General features: G+C 38.5%; 1 protein-coding gene across 1 annotated transcript in view; it reads right to left on the bottom strand.

The window, feature by feature from the left end:
• Positions 1–17,502, bottom strand: part of HMCN1 (hemicentin 1) — a 537,345-nt gene that overhangs the window by 252,187 nt on the left and 267,656 nt on the right. Inside the window, exons 16-19 of the mRNA XM_052653879.1 lie at positions 9,802–9,996; positions 6,402–6,497; positions 5,198–5,325; positions 3,749–3,893 (exon numbers count right to left, since the gene is read on the bottom strand). Coding sequence (XP_052509839.1) covers positions 3,749–3,893; positions 5,198–5,325; positions 6,402–6,497; positions 9,802–9,996 — 564 coding nt within the window. The remainder of the gene's footprint in view (positions 1–3,748; positions 3,894–5,197; positions 5,326–6,401; positions 6,498–9,801; positions 9,997–17,502) is intronic.

The following is a 17,502-nucleotide window of genomic DNA, read 5'->3' as shown; positions in this document are numbered from 1 at the left end:
CTCAAGCATTCCCTGTGTCTCTTGTCTTTAAGTCAAATATCCCTGGAATAATCCCAGCTAGCCTGGAGTTGAAGTTAAGCAGACAAGAGATACCAGAGACCTCAGTGCAAAAACTTCCTTTGGGAAAAGCTTAGATTAGCTTTGTTACATACTTGCATTTTTCTAAGACTAGTCTTACTCCTTAGATAATATCTTCTTGAAGAATTGGCAGCAAATTCCCAGCCCGAAACAAGAATGTCAGGCTACTCTTTAAAGCGAGAAATTTAATTCCCAGAATTATCACGGAATAGTAAACGTTCAACTTTGCTGTCATTTTGTGGCAATGTGGAATAAGCCATTTTCCTAAATGCATATTATGTTTGACAGGTATAAAGGCAAATGTCAGCTATACATGCAGGCAACAGTTTTCAAATCTGATGACACTTGAGTATGGAAGAGCTTTTTCGTTCCAGATTGTCAATCTATGTAAATCAACATAACAATGAAATGGTGTGTCATTTTAATTTGCATTTGTATGTGCATTCATTAATACAATTATTTTAAGAATTCATTGAGAGCCTTTACTATATTTTTTAATTGATTAAACCAAGGTATAGTTGATTTACAATGTTGTGTTAATCTCTCATAAAGAGCAAAGTGACTCATTTATATATACATATACCTTCTTTTATTCTTTCCCATTATGGCTTATCTCAGGGTATAATAAATATTCTTAAAAGCGGAGAGGCAGTGATGAAATTCACATAAATACAGAGGTATAGAAAAACTATAATACTGCATCACATCCAACTCAAAGACAAATCTTTCCTCTGGATAGCCCTTATTAACTAAATCATTTACTCATTTTGGACTACAATGGATGAACAGTGTTCTCAAATGACCTCTTTAACTTTTCACTGTTAAGTTTCCTTTATCAGTCTTCTTCAACTCCTTGGGTCTGGCCAACATCACAACTAATCATGTCACTCTTTGACCCAGGTGAAAATTTATATCAGAATCCATCTCAAGACAAGATTCTAGGAATTGTTAGAAGTAAAAGGAAGATGACATGAGTACATTTCTACTGTCAATTGTCAAACCAGTCCATAAGCACCCTCTGGGAAATGTACGGGCTCTAGCCATACATGAAACCAGTCTGTTGTTCCATGTCCACTTCTAACTGTTGCTTCCTGACCTGCATATAAGTTTCTCAAGAGACAGGTCAGATCGTCTGGTATTCCCATATCCTTCAGAATTTTCCACAGTTTATTGTGATCCACACAGTCAAAGGCTTTGGCATAGTCAATAAAGCATAAATAGATGTTTTCCTGGAACTCTCTTGCTTTTTCCATGATCCAGCGGATGTTGGCAATTTGATCTCCGGTTCCTCTGCCTTTTCTAAAACCAGCCTGAACATCTGGAAGTTCATGGTTCACGTATTGCTGAAGCCTGACTTGGAGAATTTTGAGCATTACTTTACTAGCGTGTGAGATGAGTGTAATTGTGCGGTAGTTTGAACATTCTTTGGCATTGCCTTTCTTTGGGATTGGAATGAAAACTGACATTTTCCAGTCCTGTGGCCACTGCAGAGTTTTCCAAATTTGCTGGCATATTGAGTGCAGCACTTTCATAGCATCATCTTCCAGGATTTGAAATAGCTCAACTGGAATTCCATCACCTCCACTAGCTTTGTTCGTAGTGATGCTTTCTAAGGCCCATTTGACTTCACATTCCAGGATGTCTGGCTCTAGGTGAATGATCACACCATCATGATTATCTTGATCGTGAAGCTCTTTTTTGTATGGTTCTCTTGTGTATTCTCGCCACCTCTTCTTAATATCTTCTGCTTCTGTTAGGTTGATACCATTTCTGTCCTTTACATCAAGGCTGTATATTGTCACCCTCCTTATTTAACTTATATGCAGAGTACATCATGAGAAACGCTGGGCTGGAAGAAGCACAAGCTGGAATCAAGATTGCTGGGAGAAATATCAATAACCTCAGATATACAGATGACACTACCCTTATGGCAGAAAGTGAAGAGGAACTAAAAAGCCTCTTGAGGAAAGTGAAAGAGGAGAGTGAAAAAGTTGGCTTAAAGCTCAACATTCAGAAAACGAAGATAATGGCATCTGGTCCCATCACTTCATGGGAAATAGATGGGGAAACAGTGGAAACAGTGTCAGACTTTATTTTTGGGGGCTCCAAAATCACTGCAGATGGTGACTGCAGCCATGAAATGAAAAGACACTTACTCCTTGGAAGGAAAGTTATGACCAACCTAGATAGCATATGCAAAAGCAGAGACATTACTTCGCCAAGAAAGGTCCGTCTAGTCAAGGCTATGGTTTTTCAGTGGTCATGTATGGATGTGAGAGTTGGACTCTGAAGAAAGCTGAGTGCCGAAGAATTGATGCTTTTGAACTGTGGTGTTGGAGAAGACTCTTGAGAGTCCCTTGGACTGCAAAGAGACCCAACCAGTCCATCCTAAAGGAGATCAGTTCTGGGTGGTCATTGGAAGGACTGATGCTGAAGCTGAAACTCCAGTACTTTGGCCACCTCATGCGAAGAGTTGACTCATTGGAAAAGATTCTGACACTGGGAGGGACTGGGGGCAGGAGGAAAAGGGGATGACAGAGGATGAGATGGCGGATGGCATCACCGACTCGATGGACGTGAGTTTGAGTGAACTCCGGGAGTTGGTGATGGACAGGGAGGCCTGAAGTGCTGCAATTCATGTGGTCACAAGAGTAGGACACGACTGAGCGACTGAACTGAACTGATACATGAAATACAACTGCAGACAACCTGGCATTATGTATTAACTCTTTTGGACCATAACTATTTTAGTATTACCTTATTATTTCTTCAAGAATATTTCATATAAGGTTGGTGGAGATTGCCACAAGATTGGTCTGAGACCGAAAGAGGTGGAAGAGGCTATTTACAGGAAAAGCAGATATTTAAAAAGAAGATGGCCTGCATTCACTGGAAACTTCAACAGAACCAGCAAAATTTGGAAATTACTGGATTGTCCAATTCAGGCCCTAAAAAAGACTGAATCAACTACTAAAAATAGATGTTCTATTCTACTTTCATCCCTGTACACAGAGCTAGTTTTTAATACTACACTTTAGAAAAGCAATGTTGCAAAGTCTTTAAAGGAAATATTTTTAAAAATTATGACAATTTCTTGAACTATGTAGCTGTTATCTATTGAGATGTAAAAAGTTGAGAATTGTTACTCACGAATGGAAAAAAAGATAGCTTCTGGATTTTTTAATTTGTGACCTTTATAACATGCAAAAAGATTGTTTGGAGCACATGGGATGGCCTTTAGAAAAGTTTAGGTCATTTCTAGTAACACACAAAGGGGTTATTAGAAAGGACATGGCTGTTACACAATCTGAAAAGAAGAGGCAGTTTGGATGGTATAATAACTCCTGCTTGCCTGAAATTAAAATGTATTTTTAAACATAACTCTTTGAGTGCTAAGTTCACTTTCATCAATTAAGAACCCACTTACAAAAGCCCTTGGACAGACTCAGCTAGTGACTCCTAATAAAATCTTTTCGTGTACACAGGAAAGGGGAATCTGGAAACAGCCTTAACAATGTTAAATACTGTTCAAGAAATAAGGCTTTTTGTTAAGAATAACAATTAGGAAAGACATCTACTTCTTATAATTAGAGGAGCAGAGTGATTTGATTTAAAGACATGGACCCAGTTCTGAACTGGGAAAAAAAATTATGATGGGTGCGCCTCTTACCATGCACGTCCACAGTGGTAGTTTTGTTAGTGGTTCCAGCAACGTTACTGGCCACACAAGTATACTCGCCTCCATCCTGCAAGCGGACTCTTTCAATATGGAGACTCCCATCACTGCGTACAGTGATGTAAGGGTTTTGGACCAACTTGAAGGGAAAAAAAGTTATTTTTAATTAAAAAGGCAACAGTGTCTAAGCCAAAAGCAGATCTGCTTTCTTTTCCAACTGGATTATTAAATGTCTTATAAGATAATGAAATATTTTAACATCCTTAAGTGAAAAATGATGAGCATAAAATGTTACCAAGCATCATAACATTTGTATGTCATTGTGATATACCACCAAAAATTCTATCCACTAACATCTGTTGGAATTATGCATAGGTTGGAAAGGGAAAGAAACAGAAACAACATTTATTCCCTGTTTCTGTAATTTTGGTTATCATGCAGAACCCAAATTTGACTCTTACTATTGCCTTAATTTGTTCTTTTTCAAGAAGACTTGATTACCACTTGCAAGCCATTTGACATTTTTATTTTGGCAATCAAGCATCACTCAAACGGAGAGAATGATCTCAACAGCCACCCTATTCAGATACAAATATTAGAAGTCAATGCATGATATAGGAACTACATGAGAGAAGGGTGACAAGAGTTTGTTAATAATCATTACCTCTAACTCTGTACCATTTATGTATTTTGTTCAATCACAGGGTACTTTAGTGCTCAAACAGAATCATCCTATGTCATAAGGGCATTTATTATTGAGTGAGGTGCACTAGTTTTTCTCGGGTTTTTATGCAAATATGAACATTTTTACATCTTATTTCATGGACTCAATTCACTTTTAATTGGTACTTCAAGAGGAGAGTAAGTCTAAAGACTCTGGAAAATAGAAGGAAAAATGCTCTGCACTAGATGAACATTTATTGCCATAGATAGATGTTTACAGAATAATTCCTTAGACCTGTGAAAATTTTTCAAATTTCTTCATAATCACAAGCTATGCCTTGAAAAACAATGAGAAAAGAATTGATCTACATTGTAAAATAGTTCACTGTAAAAGAATGTTTAAAGATAATAATAAAGATTAAAATATAACATGAAACAATTTTATGAGAATATTAACATTTTATTACGTCCTGCAAAAAAGGACATAAGATATTTAAATGCTATGAAAACAAACTTCATCCTTGCTTCATTTTTTACATATTCTGGAATTTTCTAGTAACACTGAATTTAATGCAAAATCATAAAAACTACACCATTGACTATTTCTCTGTCATACTAATTTCAAAATCATATAAACTGCAGAAACATATTAATACTGAAAAAACATTTATTTTTAAAATGTTTGCATATTTATTTTATTGAAATTTCAGTGGCTGAAACGCATTGCCTCTTACTCAAGAAAATTAGGAATATGAAAGCATGGATTTCAAATGCTCTTACCATGGCTGAATTCTTAATCCACCGACGTTCTGGAATGGGATTTCCAGCCAGTAGAGCACAAGGCAAAGTAAGCTGCTGTCCTTCAATTACACTGGTAACTGGGGGGCTGATTCCAATGAGTGGAGCGGCTAAATCAGAGCGAGCACACAGCCACCATCAGCACTATTTCACTCAAAAGGAAGGCCAACTCTTTTATAGACCAAGATGACTACTAATGAAGCTATTAGAAAACTGAGTTTTCAAGAACAAGATATTTAAATGCACAAATTAGAAGATAGAGATACAGGACCCTTCTAAGCAAGAGAGACTGGCAAGAGGACAGGTAATAGTATAGAAGTAAAGACAGTTACACAGAGTAGGTTTACGGCTTAAAGGCCTGAAAAGTCAAGCCAAGAAATTTGCAAAATATTCAACAGACAGATGGAGAGTGAGCAAAAGCACTGATAAATAGAAAAGTAGAATCATCAGCAACTATTCATCTGGGAACTTACTGGACAAGGGACAATTAGAAGGGATGAGATGAGTGACGAGGCTGTCATAACAGCTCGGGAAAACAGAATGATAGAAGGCACAGAGGCTTTGTAAACGTATCCCTTTCTAGAAATCAATGAATAAAATCAACACGAATCAAAGTAAAAGCCCTAGTAAAGTAAAAAACAAGGTGAAAGCCCTAAGAGATTCTGCTTGGAAATCTTAAGCTTATGTACATGCTGTTCCAACGAACAGGCATAGAATATAAATTTAAGCGTGTGGCCAAATAGGTATTTTAATCAGTGGGAAGAGAATATTCAATAAAAGATACTGTACCAAAGTCTGACCACTTGGAAAGAAAGGATTTGGTATTCCTACTTCATATCACACACAGAAATAATTCCACGTGGACTAAAATGATAAGTGTAAAGAAAAGAACTAGAAAAGAATACCACCAGTGTGTGTTGTCTGTGTGTGTACTCAGACTTAATTTATTCAGTTGAGCTTCATTTCTTCAGGTGGAAGGTAAGGAGCTTAAAGCGGACATCTCTAAGGTTATTTCCACTTCTAACATCAAGGAAATATAAAATAGGGTAGAAGGGAAGGACGGCTAATGTCGCAATCATATATTTACCTTTTTTTTTTTTTTTTTAAAATGGTACAAGGAAGAGATGAGGAAGTCAGAGAAGCCTGATGTTTGCAAAAAGTGTGCTAAGTACTCCATTGATCTTACCAAGTCCAGTCACTGTTACTGTTGTCTGGGACTGGATCTTTCCAAACTGGTTTTCCGCTTCACAAATATATGTCCCTTTATCACTTGCCCATAAGTCTAAAAAGAAGAGATGATTCACTCACTCAGCACCACCCATTAACCGCATGTGAGTCACAGTGCTGAGATCTGCGAGTGGAAAATACGACACTGCCGCCTGGTAGTTCCCATTCTAGGAGAAGAGACATAGATACCAAACAACAATCCTACTGCAGGGTGAAAATGCTCTCATTTGAGCTTCAGACCCTGAGCTGTGGGAGCAGAGAGACAGAAGTGCCTGACGGGAGGTAGGGAAGGAGGCACAGAGGAGTTAATATCTGCTTGTGCATGTAAGCTTAGCAGTGTCAGATTCTTTGCGACCCCAGGGACTGCAGCCCGCTAGGCTCCTCTGTCCTTGGGATTTCCCAAGCAAGAATACTGGAATGGGTTGCCATTCCCTCTTCCAAGGGATTTTTCCAACCCAGGAATTGAACCCATATCTCCAGCCTCTCCTGCATTGCAGGCTGGTTCTTTACTTCTGAGCCACTAGGGAAGCCTGAGCTATACCTTAAATACCTTAAACAACAGGTAGAACAGAGGAAGGGCAGTCCAAACTCAATCGGCTCAAAGGCAAGAACATGACTTGAAAAATCATGCTCTGTTCAAAGAACGGAAATATGTATCACCTCCCTAGGGACATTTTGGAGGCTGGCAGGAGAAACTGTTTTCATTGGTACAATGATTAGGAGAAGCTTCACCGGTGACTCAGCAGTAGAGAATCCATCTGCAATGCAGGAAACCTGGAGATGTGGATTTGACCCCTGGGTCGGGAAGAGCTCCTGGAGGAGAAAATGACAATGCACTCCAGTAATCTTGCCCAGAAAATCCCACGGACAGAGGAGCCTGACAGGCTACAGTCCATGGGGTCACAAAGAGTCAGATATGATTTAAAATAACAACAGCAAATGATAAGGAGTGTCTGCTGGCGATAACTAGGCAGACAATGCATGGGGATGGATTCCCAATATTCATAATATCCCAAGTTCAGCAAGACTTTCGAATGCCCCACTAGAAACTTTTGGATTTGATGACTTTGTTTATAATTATTTGAGCCTACAACCTAACCTTGTTTAAGCGGAAGAAAGAAAGAACTTTTCTAAAATTGTATACCATTTTAGAACCAGCCTAGAGTTTCTGGGTCACCAATTCATATTCCTTTATCACTCTACATTTCAGCTGTCAAGTTCACGATGATGTAAATAAACATGTATACATACTCTGTGAGCACTGCCTGGATATTTATCTATTACTGCTGCTGCTACTGAGTCACGTCAGTTGTGTCCAACTCTGTGTGACCCTATGGACTGCAGCCCACCAGGCTCCTCTATCCATGGGATGCTCTAGGCAAGGGTACTACAGTGGGTTGCCATGCCCTTCCTCCAGGGGATCTTCCCAACACAGGGATCAAACCTGGGTCTCCTGCATTTCAGGCAGATTCTTTACCACTGAGCCACCCCAGGGAAGCCCATTTATCTGTTGAAATACACAGTATGTTAAGAAAAATTCCTTTGTTTTCTATTGTACTAAATTTGCATGTTAAATTTTTTTATTATGTAGGTCAGTCAAATATATAAAATTTTCAGAGTAATAAAAAGCATATTTATGAAATATTTTAAATTAAAGACTGTGTTGGGGATAGGGGAAGGATTACTGGGTTACAGGTTGTGTGGACATAATCAGGAGCCTGAAGACGAAGAGGTAGACTGCTACCTTTTAAAAAGCATTGTTTTATCTTACAAGCAACTGGAAAGTCAAAAGGTTTTAAATAGGGGACTGACTGTCATCTTTGCAAATATCTTAACTAAAATAAGCACATTTTAATCTATTGATAAGACACTGACAGAGAAAAAACAATAGTTTTCCATTATAAATACTTCCCTCCTATTTCAAAGAGTGCTGACCAAGTTTCTACTCTGTTAACCACATGCATTTGACTATAGAATTTGCATCTGGTAAATGCTGATGGCATGTACTCTCAAAATTAGCAAACATTCATTTGCCAAGGCAACTTTGGCAAACCACCTGGTTAATAAGTTGGAGATTATTTCTAACCAAGATATTTTTCATATTATCAACTTAGACTATTTTGTAGAGAAATACAAAATACCACTGAGAACTACATTTCTAATTGTTAGCTTCCTTTTAGAGAATTTACTTTGAGCAACTGGCAACCACTGATGAATACACTGCCCTTGTTTATTTTTTCTTTTCTTTCATTTCCACCAACTGATTTGTTTTCAATTCTTTTTGTTTCCCTCTGAGCTGCTTCTCATCACCACTGTGCCAATCTATCTGTGTGAGCTTCTCTATTCTTCCTTCTAGCTCATGTCTCCTCTATCCTGCAGAGGAGCTGTTCTGAAACAGTGCTTTCACATGCCTTTCCTGCCTAGGAAGCCTGGGGGGCTATTTGCTACCTTACCAACTACACTTCTTCACCTGCACATTTCAGGTTCTGCACAATCTGACCCATCTATTAAGTAATTCTCGTATGTACTAATATGGCCACCTGCTCAAATAGTAGATTATAAAATATCTAAGGGAGGAACCCCATTTTGACTTCAGTCTTCACCATAGAGCCTAGCACAAAGCTGAACATGTAAGTGCTTGTAATTAGTTTAATTTGCACTGAAACTTTAAGAGAGGTTAATGTACATTTGACATTGTTAACATGAAAATTACTTATGGGGAGCCTTCTACAAAATATCCTAAAACATAATTTTTTTAAAAAGTCAATTAATCATTGAATTGGTTTTACTCCTCTTATTCCATTATCCAAAGTCTTAACAATATTTGAAAAAGTACTAAGAGTTTACAAATATCTGAATGCTTAAGAGAGTATTGGTAAAAGTTTGAGATGATGGAATATTTGACTATTTAAAAAATGTTTTGCTCCAGATAGTTTTTAGTCAACATTGATAGTGAAGAGGGTCCCTATGAATGTGATTATGAATTCTTGGCCCCAAACAATTAACATTAGCTAACTACTAGTAATATTTTACCTCTCTAGACAACAGTTGGTACAAGAGTAAATAGACATGATTACTTATCCACCTACAGGCCCAGGTTGACTCTATTTGTAATAAGAAAATGAGCTATAAAGAAGACATACTGCTTCATAAGACTTTATGATATAGTAACAATATAAAATTGAATAAAATGCTATTCATTTATGATAAATCCCAGGCATGAGTTCAGTATTATTTTAAAATGAAATTCAACAAACACAAAATGTGTTGGCAAGATTAATTTACTATTTTGAACATATCAACGCCTATGTATACTTTCAATGTACATATTCGTATAAAATATAATTCCTTTAACCTACTTGAAATAAAGAGATCTCCTGTTCTTAGTTGGCTGATGGAACTCACTGAAAAAGGTCTTGAGAAGATGGGCATGTCGTCTAGTCTTCGCCATTTAATCTTTGGTTCTGGATAACCCTGGACATAGCAAGGTAATGTCACATTTGAGCCAATCTCCACAGATACATCAGTAGGTTCTTGTATAAAAACTGGAGGTGCTGGAAGATATTTAAAAAAAAAAAAAAAAAAGGTTATTGGTATTGTATACAGGCACACGAAATAGAAATTAATTTATAGCTAATTTAATAAACAGCATGAATAAACTGCAGCCACGAAATTAAAAGATGCTTGCTCCTTGGAAGAAAAGTGATGACAAATTTAGATGGCATATTGAAAAGCAGAGACATTACTTTGCCAGCAAAGGTCCATCTAGTCAAGGCTATGGTTTTTCCAGTAGTCATGTATGGATGTGAGAGTTGGACTGTAAAGGAAGTTGAGTGCCGAAGAATCGATGCTTTTGAACTGTGGTGTTGGAGAAGACTCTCCAGAGTCCCTTGGACTGCAAGGAGATCTACCCAGTCCATCCTAAAGGAAATCAGTCCTGAATATTCATTGAAAGGACTGATGCCGAACCTGAAACACCAATACTTTGGCCACCTGATGCGAAGAACTGACTCACTGGAAAAGATCCCAATGCTGGGAAAGACTGAAGGAGGGAGGAGACAGAGACAAAGAGGATGAGATGGTTGGATGGCATCCCTAACTCAATGGACATGAGTTTGAGGAAGCTCCGGGAGTTAGTGACGGACAGGGAAGCCTGGCGTGCTGCAGTCCATGGGGTCGCAAAGAGCTGGATACAACTGAATGACTAAACTGAACTGAATTTAACAGACAAACAACAGATTGAATTTGAATCAACTTATTGTTCATATACTATTACAAATATCTGTTTTAAATACTCTTGTCTGCTATTAAAAACACATTTTCTTAATAAATGAATAGAGGCACAAGGAAGTTCAACTATTCCCTTAACGTGATTAAAATAGAAGCAATGACAATTTAAATCAGGATTTCCTTAACTAAAGAGAATCTTTCATTTTTGGAATTTGTCTTTTAGTTTATGCCACACTCCTCAAAACTTTAACTTTTCTAATAAATAAGTCTGCTTTGTAATGAAATACTTCAGACAATTTCCAAAACTTACTTTTTTGGTGGAATTTTTAAATAAATTAATTCATATCAGGGCTTATTCTTCAATAGATCACTATATAACAAAGTCATGTGAAGTCGCTCAGTCGTGTCCGACTCTTTGCGACCCCATGGACTGTAGCCTACCAGGCTCCTCCCTCCATGGGATTCTCCAGGCAAGAGTACTGGAGTGAGTTACCATTTCCTTCTCCAGGCAAGAGTACTGGAGTGGGTTACCATTTCCTTCTCCAGGGGATCTTCCCGACCCAGGGATCGAACCCTGGTCTCCTGCATTCCAGGCAGACACTTTAACCTCTGAGCCACCAGGGAAGTCACAAGCAGACAGTATTTAATCTTAAATTATATTATTGGTGTATATCACATTCTTGCTTCTCAATACATTTTATATATATATATTTTTTTTTGTATTTTTCAGTTGAAGAAATTGAAGCTTAAAAATCAATAATTTAAATTTACAGGGTAGCTTTTGATAAATGAAGCCTAGGGAGTGATTGGAGAAGGTGATGGCACCCCACTCCAATACTCTTGCCTGGAAAATCCCATGGATGGAGGAGCCTGGTGGGCTGCAGTCCATGGGGTCGCGAAGAGTCGGACACAACTGAGCGACTTCACTTTCACTTTTCACTTTCACGCACTGGAGAAGGAAATGGCACCCCACTCCAGTGTTCTTGCCTGGAGAATCCCAGGGACGGGGGAGCCTGGTGGGCTGCCATGTCTGGGGTCGCACAGAGTTGGACACGACTGAAGCGACTTAGCAGTAGCAGTAGCAGCAGGGAGTGATTAATCTTAGAGTTAAGAAATGACTCAGAAATTAAAAAATTATAGATAAGAAGGCTACAGTTATCTACATAATTTACTTAACCACAGAAGCCAGAAGGAAAAATGAGAGGTTAACATGCCTACCTTGGAAAACACAGGAATGCAAGATAGGGAGGATGCTGTCAGCAAGCCTAAATAGATGAGGCTCTCAGTATATCCCACAGAACTTATGAGTAATGATGTATGAGGCATCAGGCAAGGAGAAACATAAGAAACTATTAGAGGTAATAGATGAAGCCTGTTCAGTATAGAGGAAGCACCCTAAGAAGGTCTGCTTGATAATGTCAAGATTAAACACTGGTTATGAATTGCAACAACTACAGCATACAGAGCCAGAGACTTGGTTAAGTCCTCTTCATTAACTATCTCATTTGATCTTCATAATATCCCTATGAGGTAGATACTGTTATTATCCCAATTTTATAGAAGCTGAAACAGAGATGGTTAATTTGCTAAGTGTCACATGGAGCTGAACAATGGAACTAGTATCGAAAATCAGACTGATCTGACTCCAAAGTCACAGTTCTTTATCATTTTATCAGCCTCTCTTTTCTATGGGTTCTTATAACTGCCCAAATTCAAGCTGGTTATCCACCTGGTAAAAATAGGTGTAGAGATCACTTCCCTCCTTCTAAATGGTAATTCCGGGACTTGGGTGTATACCTGTCTCCCAAGTAGCATTAGTGCTTTATTAACCTGGGCTAAAGGACCTCCTTTAACTTTGTAGTCCTGTTTTCCATTAGTTCTCTATACAAATCTTATTCTTTGGACCATCAGAACTTACTCCAAGCAAGGACTGACCTTTCTCAAATCAGCACCTGTGCCAACATCACTCCTTTCAAATGCGATGTCTGAAGTTGATCTCTGGCTATTGAAATACTAACAGGTCTTGAATGCAGTTCAAAAGGCCCTTCCTCAATCACCTCTCTTACCATCCTACACGGATATGATTTTTTCCCTCTCTGAGGTTTCAGAGAACTCACTCTACACCATTCTCATAGCAACGGCTCCATTCAGTCTCTTACTAGACAACACATTTGACTTTCTGAAGAATTTATATTTGCAACCATGTTTTTATCTTCTATAGCAACTAACATGGCACTCTGTGAATTATACATGACTGCTAGATATCTGTGAATGAATGAATCAATATTAAAACAACAATAACCTAGCATGTGTGTGTGTGCATTAAGTGTACAAGCTGCAAACAACATTGGGAGTACATTTGAATTTGAATTTTGAAAAAACACGGCAATGTCATAAGTCCCACCATTTGTTTATTGAAACTACATAAAATAAAATTTAACACTACTATTGAATAATGTGTTTCTAAAAAGAAGTTGTGTATCTATTCAAATTTTTCTTACCTCTATATGGGAATTTGACTAATAAAAAACAGTAGGCAAAATAAATGCTCTTAAAAAATTGTTTAGAAAGCAGCTCACTGCTTATCATAGTTATGTAAGTAACGCCTTACTTCTATCTGGAGTGAGATTAAGTCACTTATTCTAGAGCTAGTTGCTTTTCTGAAAAAGAGATGTATAAATGTTACAAAATATGCTAGGTTCAGAGTGAACAGGTGAATCTAGAAATGGGACCGAAAATAAGCTCCAGAAAAGCAAAAGATATGCAGAAGCCTGGAACTAATCAACTCTTTGGGAGGAAACCAAGATTAGTGACATAATAGAACACAACCATCAGTGAAAATGGAGATGAATGAGACTTTTCAGACATAAGAAAGAACAAATCAGATTTAAAAAGGATAAGTGACGCTCAAGTTGTGCCCCATAAAACTCAATTGAGATGAGAGAAGTCACCTGTGGGGAGGAAGCTTTGGGAACAGTGTGAGGCACGAGACAAGCACAAGGTCAGGAAATAAACGTCCTACTGCCAGAAAACAAGGAAAATGAGAGTACCAGGCACTAGATGAGCAGCCAAGACAGCATGGATGACAAGCAAACCTCAGTATGAAGCCGCTCAAGAGGCCTTTTAAGAACTTCCTGCCCCTGAGTGTGGCCAACTCAGACTCCAAGTGAATTACGTTGGGTGGATGGTAAATAGGTTTGCAAAACCAGAGGGAAAGGAAGCAGAATTTAATTTAGTTAAAAACAAACAAACAAAATATAGAAGGAAATGGCAACCCACTCCAGTATTCTTGCCTTGAGAATCCCATGGACGGAGGAGGCTGGCGGGCCCCAGCCCATGGGGTTGCAGAGAGTGGGACACGATTGAGCGACAAACACAGAGGAGCTAGTAGTTAGAGAAGCAGCTTAGGGAAATGACAGCCCACCAGGGGGCTTCCCTGGTGGCTCAGAGGCTAAAGTGTCTGCCCGCAATGCGGGAGACCTGGGTTCAATCCCTGGGTTGGGAAGGTCCCCTGAAGAAGGAAATGGCAACCCACTTCAGTACTCTTACCTGGAGAATCCCATGGACAGAGAAACCTGGTAGGCTACAGTCCATGGCGTCGCAAAGAGTCGGACACGACTGAGCGACTTCACTTTTCCTTTCACCTTCAGGTGGTATCAAATCACAGCTTCACTATTTCTTACTACATAAACGAAAAATTATTTTACCTCCCCTCGTCTAAATTTCCCAAAAGAGGGATAATAACATATCCTATCTCATGTTCGTGAAAGAAAGAATCATTATCAGTCATTTAGCACATAGTAATTACCCAAGTTCAGCCTTCGTTGGAATTTGTTAGGCTCTTTCGGAGAAGGGAATGGCAATCCACTCCAGTATTCTTGCCTGGAGAATCCCATGGACAGAGGAGCCTAGTGAGCCACAGTCCGTGGGGTTGCAAAGAGTCGGACATGACTGAGCGAATGAATGAATGAATTACCCAAGTACTGACTATCAGTGATCACAAATGCTGTATAGTTAGCTAAATTATAGTTCTGGAGTTTAATGTATCTAATATTAGTTTTAAATTTGGTTTCTGTATATACTGTTTCTGTTTTATGTTTTGGATATTTGGCCCCGAGGCATGTGGGATCTTAACTCCCAGTCAGGGGTCAAACCCTCACTTTCTGCAATGGAAGTGAAGTCTTAGCCACTGAACTGCCAGGGAAGTCCCTGGCTTCTGCATATAGTTTCATAGATTTATTATGCTGGGTCCCCTATGATCCCCTAAATATTTATGTGCAAGCACCTTGATCGCACAGGGTTAATGCTCAGTAGAGCTTTGGTGTCGCTTACAGGTGGATGTGGTTGTATGAACGCATTATTTTTAAAATATAAAACTTACAAACAGATTTACCATCATGTTCTAAAACCTATTCTATAAAGTTATTCTAGTTCCCTCAGTGATAATTAAATCTCTCCCAACTATGGCAACTTTTGCATTACATGAATCCAGCTGAGAATTTTTTTTCTAAAATGGCTGAACACCCTGTTTTGGTTCTACCAAACCACAAAACACGAAACCATGGTCTAAGTCTAAAACATCACCCTCTGTGGTGTGGAATCCTGCAAATAGAGTCACTGCCAGGCCAGCTTTTTGTTTGATGGAGCCAATCCTTTTCTCTTCCAAATGACATCCTTTTGAAAAAGGATGAAAAGCACTGGTAACGATCCCTGAGCACTGACCTGAAATGTCCACAACTTAAAGTCATGATAATGAGAAATAGGAAAATGGAGACTCACAACAAGAAGCTAGAACTCAAAAATAACATGAAACAGACTTTTTATGATTATTTTTTGATCTAGTATTGTTTACGTGAAGTAACAGACCCACAAAAACAATCTGAAAGTCCAACTAGTTACATGATATGGATAAAAGCAAGTTTTTCTTCTTAAGTCATAATCTACTTAAATTTATGCCCAATAGTTCTGGAACTCAAATGAATAATTTTATGCACTACTAAAAGTAACACTTAAATTATCTCAAGCCCTCTTTTCAAAAATCAAGTTCAAACACTATCATATTAAAAGCACAATGCTTAATCTTAAATGCTATACCACTATTTTTAATGCTTTTTTTGTATTATTTTTCAAGACTTGGAGAATCAAAATGACCACTCAGGTTGTAAAGTAAATATTCACCTATTTGATACATGTTCCATTAAGCAGCTTTGAAGGAAAAGCAGTAACTGCTCACATACTGAATGTATTGGTTTGGCCAAGAAGTTTAAATCCAAATGAACTTCTTGGCCAACCCAATGCATGGACTACAATACTTCATTTCATCTTTACAGCCAACCTATCAAATTGTTCATTGGTAGGCTGGTTAGTTGCTCAGTCATGTCTGACTCCTTTTGCAACCCCATGGACTATAGCCCAGCAGGCTCCTCTGTTCATGAGATTTCCCAGGCACAAAAACTAGAGTGGGTTGCCATTTCCATCTCCAGGGGATCTTCCTGACCCAGGGATTGAACACACATCTCCTGCTTCTCAGGTAAATTCTTTACCATGGAGTCATGTGGGGAGTCCAACTAGTAAAAGCTAGGCAGAAAACCCAGTCATTTTTTACAGCCCATTCTCTTAACCACTATATAAATTCTGGGTAAAACGTGGCTTTTTTTTTAGGGGGGCGGTCTGCTTTTAAACCTACTTGTAGTAATCAGAACCATCACAACTGCGACATGCATAGTGTGCGGCAGTTACATCACCTATTTGCTAGGATATGCAACAATACTTTTAGGTGGCCAGAAAAGGTCTAATCAAACTCTGTGGTCTATTAATACAGTGATCAGAATACTAATGGTGAATAGGGAAATAGTTAAGGCATGCCAGAATCATGAATGGTGATGCAATATTAAGTTATTTGGCAACTGCTAACAATGATCAAGGTTACAGTAAGCAAACAATAGAGTTTATGTAAGTAGCTCCATCAGGAAAATTACTGGAATAAAATTAAGGAACCCATTGTTTTAGAAAAGGTCACTGAGAGTGAAGATTTTGAATATGAGTGAAGAGAAAAAAAAATCCAGATCAAGGAACAAGGGATAAATATATAACTATATATAACTTTTTTTCTTACATCCTTTTATTTTAAGGCCATTGCAAATTTCTACCTCTCTGCTCCAAATTAGTAATCATGTTCCTCTGAGGCCCATGTCAACCAGCTACTAACTTCGAGACCTTCAGCCCTCCAGCAATTCCTCTTTTTCATCAAATTTCATGCCCAGACCACAGTTTTCTAAACTCAAAACAGTTTTTTAATTTCACTATAACGATTTGTTAAACCAGTCAATCTTAAGGGAAATCAACCCCGAATATTCACTGGAATGACTGATGCTGAAGTGAATCTCCTGTATTTTGGTCATTGATGAGAATAGACGATTCATTGGAAGAGACCCTGATGCTGGGAAAGATTGAGGACAGAAGGAGAAGAGGGCTTCAGAGGATGAGATGGCTGAATGACATCACCGATGCAATGGACATGAACTTGGGCAAACTTTGGAAGACAGTGAGGGACAGTCATCTTTTTTTCCTTTAGAAAACTAAGGAATGGCATCTGGTCCCATCATTTCATGGCAAATAGAAGGGGAAACAGTGGCAGACTTTATTTTTGGGGGCTCCAAAATCACTGCAGATGGTGACTGCAACCATAAAATTAAAAGATGCTTACTCTGTGGAAGAAAAGTTACGACCAACATAGACAGCATATTAAAAAGCAGAGACATCACTTTGCCAACAAAGGTCTGTCTAGTCAAGGCTATGGTTTTTCCAGTAGTCATGTATGGCTGTAAGGG

Source organism: Budorcas taxicolor, chromosome 16 (assembly GCF_023091745.1).
Source record: "Budorcas taxicolor isolate Tak-1 chromosome 16, Takin1.1, whole genome shotgun sequence".
NCBI classification, from domain to species: domain Eukaryota; kingdom Metazoa; phylum Chordata; class Mammalia; order Artiodactyla; family Bovidae; genus Budorcas; species Budorcas taxicolor.
Note: the sequence above shows the minus strand (reverse complement) of the source record. Positions and strands in the feature narration are given on the sequence as shown.